Genomic DNA, 8,647 nt, shown 5'->3' with positions numbered 1-8,647 from the left:
ATTGTTGACAATCATTACTTTAAATTTCATACATCTTGAAATCAGCTAATCTAGAACAAATTTTTTCAAAAATCGCCATTCGTTCGTCTTCTGTAGATTATCGTCGAGAACCAAGTATACGTCTCATCTTAGTTATCATAAAGACAAAACTTAAGTAGAAGTACTGAGGACAGCTAATCAGATAAAAAAACGTATACCTCTTTAACCAACAATCCAATTTACGTTATTACAGATGGAAATATGATCTTTTGAGGCTCTCTTATCTTATTATTACATATGTATACTGATATGATTATGGTTCATGCAATATAGCAATATTGTATATATGTGACCTGGTCTACGAAAAGGGAGCTAACGTGCGAAAACTAGTTTTCTGGGAAAAGCTGTTAAAAGTAATCGTCAGTTTCTCGTTATCTCATTAATTGTTCTCCTTTTTTTTTGACACCTAAGCCCCCTTTCCGTAGACCAGGTCACATATATGTATTTACATATATGTTCTTATATGTGTATGTATGTATATGACGTACTTATAAGTATATGTATACGTCTTAATAAATATACATAATTACTAAGTTAAATTTATTGATTTTTAATAAATGTAGTATAAATTAATCTTTAATTGTAACAAAGAACCAAATCATAAAACATAGGCACTCGGTAATCCCAGAAGTTAATTATCGAAATCGCTGCCTGTATCTGAAGCATAGTACACACTGCGCATGTAACCAGGAAAAGGTGTAACTGCACCTAAATCGTCTATGAGGTCCTCATCCGGCGGTTCCACGGCAACAAAAGAAACAGCGAAACCACGCAAAGAGGTGCTGCCATCCGTTTGAAATCTCATCAGTAAGGTATCGGTATAAGATGTTATTGTGGGCGGTTTCTGGAAATGAAAGAGAAAGCAAAAGCAGGAGAGAGAGTAATTGAAAGAGGATATACATTTGTATGTTTGTATTAGTTATCCTAATCGTAATTTAGTCTTACCCTATTGCCACAATAACGTCCATGATTGCTGTTCCGCATATACTTCTCTTCAAAAATTTCTTCTCTTATTTCCACCGCATCGTATTCGCAACGATCCGAATATTCAACTTCAAAGTGCAAAAACTTTATTTGAACACTACTCTCAGAATCAGCTTGTATACGCCAATTACAATACATGTGACGATTGTAGACTCGACTGCCATAGCGCGGATGTGAATAAAAGACTTGCGTTTCATTTGTTGCTCGTAAATAACCGCCGCATTCTAAAAGTGAAAACAAAAACTTTAAAATGATCTAAAATAGTATAACTGTAACAGTAATGTTAACTAAATGGTGACTTTCACAGAGCATCACTTCTCACCTGTTGAATATGTCGCTCGAAATCCTTTACGCTGCAGGGACGCATCAGTCCATAGGACCATGAACATTTCATTTGTGGATGCCACCACTGCATATGGCTCATGTCCTCCACAGTATATGCCTAATGTCGAGCTGTTCTCTGATTTGCCGTCATATAAGGCGACATAATCGTAAAAGCATTCCTACGGACCAGCATACAATCAGAGCATAAAACAAAATGAAAAAATAAGAATAATTGATCTTGAGATGTTGGTAGATGGACTAACTGGTTCAGTATTTCGTTGGCTCTACTCACCTGATGATTTTCCATTTCGAATTCGTGAAATGTCAACTGCACACGGTGGCCTAAAACGGTGCGGAAGTGCCAAAAGCAGTATGTGTTACGTGGATATTCGTCTGGGAAGTTGGGGCTGTAAATGGTCCCCTTGGGGCTGGTGATTTCAAATTTGCATTTTGTCTCGGTACAATTATGTCGGTTTTCGTGGACAGTGTATCCATTGCGGCAGCTGCACTTGTATGAACCAAATGTATTCAGACAATAATGTTGGCAGCCTCCATTGTCAATGCTGCACTCGTCAAAATCTGTTTAGCGAAAAGCTTTAATTTTTACCAAGAACAATATTGTTGGGTTTATATATAATATTAAAGTTTACAAACCAATTAATATATTTGCCGAAAAGCCGGTCCGTTGAATGTTTTTGTCTGAATAGAATTCTAATCGCATTATGTTATGTTCGGATTTCAAAACTGGAGGCAGCTCTTGACCGCAGTAAATACCGATTTTCTTCAGACGACTATCACGTAACTTAGAGTATGCCAATAGGTAATCATAGTTGCATTCAGTGTATTGATATTTCGTGCCTTCCAAATCGAAGTGTGTAAAATTAATGAACACTGCGTGGTTGGGAGGTGCTACCACCTCCCAAACACACTCTTTCGATATGGGATACACATCCGGAAACGATGGTGAATGAACTGTGCTATTGGGAGTGGAGGCATTGATAATGCCGCCGCACGCATCTGAAATAAAAAAAATTAATTTTGCTATACAGAACAAATAATTAGGAGTAAAGATATGAGGTTTGCAAAGAATTTTTCAATATGTCTACATAGTATTCGTTATGTTAAATGCTGTGTATAATCCGAAGCAAACAAACCTTCGCAAGTACGTCCATCGGCTTGCAGCTCATAGCCAGCAAAGCAAGCGCACTGATAGCTCCCCAAAGTATTGATGCATTCGTGTTGACATCCATGGTTGGTAAATTTGCATTCATCCAACTCTTGTAGGAACACTGCAGAGAAGCCAACCTTTTGTACCGAACCATCGGATACAAACTTTATGTACATGTGGTTTGAATTGGACCTGGGAGAATAATAAAAATTCGTATTAAAGCGGGTAATGATTAACAGTGCGGATTATATTTACCATACATATTGGCCAACAATTGTACTCACTTGATATTTGGTGGCAAAATATATCCACAGTAAATGCCAATTAATTGAGAATCAACGTCTTTGCCATCGCGTATTTCCACATAATCGTAAGCACAGTTATCATGATTTTCTAATTCGAATGACTGAAATTTCAGCGCGACTTGGCGGTTCTCAGGTACTGATATACGCCAAATGCATTCTCGGTCCGCGAGATACTCCAGTGGATAGTTGGGGGAGTCGATACGTCTATTTTCGGTGAGAAAAATATCGCCTCCGCATGTGACTGAGTAACCGAAATAAAACCCTCATTAGTTCTATGCCTACATTCTAAAATTCTTTTATATTGTCTAGGGAGACTTTTCCTTTTAAAATCGAAGCGCAAATGCTTGGTCACAGATTCAATTAATTAATTATTTTCATTAATTTAATTAACAAAAGATATGAATTTACTAGAGTGTAATGTGGAAAATAATAAGTATCCGGCCTTTGAGCGTTTGTTTTTTGATCGGGTCCAAAATCACTCAATTTCGTTTTAGTAATTTCACTTGTAGTCTTGAATAGGGCGTATCATTTGAGCTAGCACGAGTACAACATTTGACCGTTGAATAAGTTGGTACAGCTTAGCTGTAACTTGTCGAGTCATTACTTTGCAGCAAGGGAGTTTTTCCCCAAAAGGAAAAAATGTTTTATCATAATATGAAATTTACTATTTTTCTAATTTTAAAGATGACTAAATCGGTGAAAAGTAGAAATCAATAAAAAAATTAATTGCTAATAGTCAGCACAATGGTATTTGTAGGTGTGTAAACAGGAATGCGGTGCATACACGGGCACACTCAATAGAGCAGGCCAAGGTCTATGCGACATCTGTGGAATACTACAAGAGTAAATTTCGGTGCACATAACGCTTTAGCTGAATAAGCGGAAAATATATCTTTCATTTTCGACCTTTTTGCAATGGGGAAAAGCATAATTATGGCCTCAAAGGCTAAATGGAACATGAAAATGCAGCACGTGTAAACAATCGCTTCGACTATTACAATAGCCCCATTAACAAACATTCATATGTATGTATGTACTTATAGATATAGTAAAAGGGTGAATCAAATATGGTTATGGTTGTTGTGACATATGCTTGCATTGATAGTAAAATTGTATAATACAATTTTTATTCAGGACTTACCCTCAAAATCAGCAGAAAATCCACGAAATCCTCTAACCGCATGTTGATTGACATAATTGATGAGCATTCGACTGGAGCTGCTCTTAACCGTTTCCTCCGTTACATTGCCGCATAGTCGCTTAATAACAGGAGACTTATACCAGTAGCCATCGCGTATTTCTAAGTAATCCACAGAACAGTCAGTGGACTGCAGTAGATGCTACAAAAAATAAAACTTATTGTAATATAAAGTAAAGTATACATATCTACATATGTATATGTATGTATTTAGGTACGTGCTCATAATTAACACCTTAGCTGTTAACCGAGTTCTGAAGTCAGTATTACTGAAGCTATTGCTTACCACTTGGTGAATTTGCAAAATGATTCGCTCCCCATTTGTTGCTGTAATACGCCATTCGCATTTCTCAAGAGATTTCTCAAAATCACTGACCTCGTAATCACCGCTGCCACTATCTTCAATCACATTACTGACCTGTATGGCCGAAAATTGTGAGTATTCATAATGTGGTGAAATTATCTCTCCAGAATTTTCTTGAAATGTTCGTCCGCAAGTGCTGCATTTATACAATCTATTCGCCTTAGTTATATCCCCTGGACTCAGACGTAATCTTTGACCGATCTCAATGTGTTGGGTCTTCGATAAGCCTATCGGCTGTATTGTTTCCAAATAAACATTCTTGGCAAAAGTATTTTTTGCGTAATGCATGATTGAATTATAGTCATATGGCAGACCGAGGGAGTCAACATCTTCCGGTGAGAGTACATCAAAATTATATTCCTGCCCCTTCATGATATTCTCTTTATTGATAGTTATATGCTTATCTCGGTCGGTGCGCGTGTGTTCATGCCAAAAACCTATAACATGTCCCAATTCATGCACGACAATTCCAAATTTCTCACAGTTGCGACCGATCGAAATGGCCTGTCGTCCGGAACCACGCTTGCCCACGAACGAGCAACAACCACAATTCTTAACCGTAAAATGTATGTAATTGGGATGTATTTTCGGATCGCGTTCTACAAATTTAATGCATGTAGAATTCTCCCAATGGCGCATGGCTCTCATGAAGAGCGCTTTGTGCACCCCGTTGAATATCTCATCGATGGTATATGGTATGACACCATAATCCCATATGCGTTCCTTTTTAGCGGTAACTGCACGCCGCGATCGGGACTCTATATTTAAAAATGGAGTGTTTCTGATCTGGTTGAATGAGTATAAATTTGTGGTATGCTTAGCATTAGATTTGACCTTGTAGTGCCTGTGAAAAAGGTAATATTGAGTAATTTGTTACAATCAACGATTGAAGAGGCTTACAGAACTTGTTTACCTGCTTTTCGCTTCATTGGGAGATTGAAAAATACGAGTACGTCGCTTGTGAAGCTTCTTTTGATAGACCGGTATCTTTCTGCCTTTTAGCTGTTTAAATAATCGCCTATAATAAATTTGAGTGACAAGTATGTTAAATCGGAATATATATTCTACACATATATGTATATATGTATATCGATGGTCCCGCCCCCTTTATGGTTCAATATAAATTATAATGTATATTATATATTCCAAACTGTAGAAGCCAACTCAACCAAACTTGCAAAGAAGAAGTCAATTCAGCGCTTCTTCAAACGCTGTGAAACTGGGCAAAATCAGTTAATAACTACGCTCACTCTCCATATAACGGTTAAAGGTGCGAAATTTCATAACCACGATGGTATGAAAAGGCTTTATAGGAACAAGAATAAAAATTGGAATATAACATTTCAAGGGCCCAGACACCAAATATTAGGACCCTAGTGAAATCTGCACCTAATAAAAATATACAATATTTGCACGCTTTTGGTGGATTTCACAATACCACATCTAGCGGTCAATACGTATGAAATTCAGAAATAATCTCTTTCTGATAACAGCGTATGTTCTTGCATTAAACGGATGGAATCGGGGCAATACTCACACACATAATATTCGGATTTTAAAACATCTGCTTGAATTCATACCTCATATATACATAGGTCAATATCTGAGTTTTCTTAATTTCCAAATTGCTATTACTGGTCGTAAAGAAATTTTACTTGAATACAGGAAAATAGTTTTTAGAAAATGTATTACTGAGAGTAAATTCTTTCACTCTTCTTCACCCCGTTGGTATACTAAGCCAGCGTCTCCAATCAACAGATCTTCGACCAAAAGTTTTACTTAAAAAAAAAAGAATTAAGGATTAGGTACTTTGTTAAATTAACTTTGATTTCGTTTAGTTATAAAAAAGGAAAGGCCTAAATTGAGAAGTTACTCCCTTAAATAGCAAAATTATGTCATACGGAAAACGTAAAACTAGCAGTGATGAGAAGGAACCAGATGGTGTTTTTGGTCAAAATCATTCTGATTAATGCAAGCGAATGAAAATATCCAATGAATTGACAGTCACGGCCTGGAATATTCCAGACAAAACCATTGCTGAGGGAGTATAATCTGTAAAGAATGAAGTGAGTAATAAATCTCTCTAAAGATCTAGTTAAACTTGTCCTTGCAGACTAAATTCCCAATAGACCACAGCATCGGTAAGCCAAGTGTATCTAGCTATGTTGGAAAATAAATCGGTAAAATATTCGCTTCCACTTTGTAAGCTACATATTATATATGTATATTATCGGACCGGCCGAAGGGAGCATTTAACCATAACAAGTATATGTAAATCTCATTTTACATTTTTCAAAAATGTCTGCTACTTCTATGTAGTACTGAAATACTCCGATAGTTCTCCGATTTTTCCCCGAAACGCTTAAACACAAGAGGATGTTATTATAAGTGTCAACCTTTAACACGTGCGGCCACTTGAGTGTTTTCTACAGCCTACCTGAATTTCTTATTTTGCGTGTCAATGCTGAAAGAATTTGCAATAGACTTGGAGGTGTGGCCGCGGCTATTTTAATACAATGGAATATTAAAATTTCACCTTGCTTTGTCCAAGACAAGTGGCTGCAGCGGCAATTGAGGAAATTCTTTGGAAATTCCCAAATGTGCTTGGGCGCAGGTGTTTGAAGAGGAGACAGAGACAGAGAAAAGAGGGAACGACAGTGAATGCACGTATAGTTGCAAAAGGGATTTCTAGACTGCCTACTAGTTTTCTACCTGTTTGCTCTACTACGCTGGACTGTAAGATTACTAGACCGAAAGGATGCAGGTGTATTACATGTGTTTAGGTTGACATAGTGCGACAGGTAGGTGAATTAATAATAATGAAAGTGATTGCGCATCGCAAAGCAGGGGCCAGTTTCGTTTAACAGAAACGGGTACCACTCTTCGAACAACAACATAATAAATATTGCTATTAAATTCAGATGCATATAACGGAAGTGAAAAGTTATTAAGGTCTTGCCAGCTTTTTAATCAATATTTTGCGTAGTTTTATATCGGAATATTTGTATCGAAGGCACGTGACCATATTGCTACTAAAGTACGCAACGGTCAAATCACATTCAGTCTACTAAAGAACGCAGATGCGCCGAGAAGATAGCATTAACGACTACAATCCAAAAAATATACATACATACATACACATAGTTGTGTGTACGTTCGCATCAATTTTGGTTTCCTTTTGAACTTACCTTCGAAATGCCAAGCTCTGTAGCCGCTGGCGTGGGATGCCGCTTGTGTCGTCTCCCTTCATTGTGTTCTTTTGTTGGCGGCCTGTTTTAAGCTTTGCCAGCGATACTCCCGGCTCTTCGGTAATAATGTTGCGTTCGTAGAAAAAATTTCCTCCATCATCGGTGTTTATACTTTTTGTATTCGATTGTATTTTCGACAAAGCGCCGCTGTCGAAAAGGAAGGCCGGCCGATTTGCGTTGGCGCGACTCCAGACGTTTTTCGCCTCCTCGTCGCCGCCTGCAATGGCCGCTGACATCTCCGACTCAGCGGCGGCAATATCAAGCAAATGTTTTAGATGAGTCGGTTCAATGGCGCCGTGTTTGCCTTTGGTTTCTGGCGCCTAAAAATATTTAAATGTCGTGGAATGCCGTATGGAAGGTAAAGGGCGATTTCATATACGAATATGTGCTGTAACATTATGTCGGTAATATAAGTATTTTACTTACGATTTGCGTATCGATTTCAATAAATTGCTCTGGTTGTTCTACTACGTCGAAATAACCTTCTGATTCCACCTGCAATCCATCAACGAGAAGCAATTGGCGGGCTAGCTCGCTTTTTTGTTGACGACTTAAATAGCGAGGATGATTACGTTTGCGCTGATGTAAATGTGTATTTTTGGCGCTACTGGGAACTGCAGTTAGCGATAGCAAAAACAACAATGATAGATATTGTCGTACATGCAACCAAACCATTTTGGCGGTTTTATTTTTTTACGTAAATTTTCACACTAAGCCTCTTTAAATTTATTTATCACTTTTCACAATACATTGAAAATATAATTTAGTCCACAAATTGATCACTGTATAATTAATTGAACACGTATCCGTACTTATGCTCCTTTGCGCATGCGCAAATGTTCGAATGCAATCGCGTCGAGTAACCGAGTACCGTACTGCACAGCAAATAATGTCTCACTGAGCACTTTTAGGGATCCGCGATCAAATTTAACTGTGTGTGTATTCTCTGTCTCACAGCTTAGATACACACGCACATACAGACTCACGCATGTAGCCATGGACATCATTGGTACCAAA

The 8,647-nt window shown here is 37.7% G+C and overlaps 1 protein-coding gene across 1 annotated transcript; it reads right to left on the bottom strand.

Moving 5' to 3' along the window:
- Positions 1–670: 670 nt before the first annotated feature.
- On the bottom strand, positions 671–8,305 carry LOC126767271 (dorsal-ventral patterning protein tolloid). Its single transcript, XM_050484856.1, has 12 exons — positions 8,057–8,305; positions 7,571–7,950; positions 5,296–5,400; positions 4,305–5,226; positions 3,962–4,160; positions 2,800–3,061; positions 2,502–2,707; positions 2,002–2,364; positions 1,640–1,926; positions 1,346–1,526; positions 985–1,247; positions 671–883 (listed from the first exon to the last, which is right to left on the bottom strand). The coding sequence occupies exons 1-12, from the start codon at positions 8,303–8,305 to the stop codon at positions 671–673; spliced, it is 3,630 nt and encodes a 1,209-aa protein (XP_050340813.1).
- Positions 8,306–8,647: the final 342 nt, after the last annotated feature.

Source organism: Bactrocera neohumeralis, chromosome 2 (assembly GCF_024586455.1).
Source record: "Bactrocera neohumeralis isolate Rockhampton chromosome 2, APGP_CSIRO_Bneo_wtdbg2-racon-allhic-juicebox.fasta_v2, whole genome shotgun sequence".
In the NCBI taxonomy this organism is placed as follows: domain Eukaryota; kingdom Metazoa; phylum Arthropoda; class Insecta; order Diptera; family Tephritidae; genus Bactrocera; species Bactrocera neohumeralis.
This window is presented reverse-complemented; position numbering and strand designations above follow the sequence as displayed.

What these genes read in the sequence shown, in the direction of transcription:
- LOC126767271 (XM_050484856.1), bottom strand. Translation starts at nt 8,305, where the DNA reads ATGGTTTGGTTGCATGTACGACAATATCTATCATTGTTGTTTTTGCTA. An exon ending in CCCAATGAAGCGAAAAGCAG is followed by an intron (nt 5,227 to 5,295) that starts GTAAACAAGTTC and finishes CCTTTTTCACAG; the next exon opens with GCACTACAAGGTCAAATCTA. An exon ending in CGATGGACGTACTTGCGAAG is followed by an intron (nt 2,365 to 2,501) that starts GTTTGTTTGCTT and finishes TTTTTATTTCAG; the next exon opens with ATGCGTGCGGCGGCATTATC.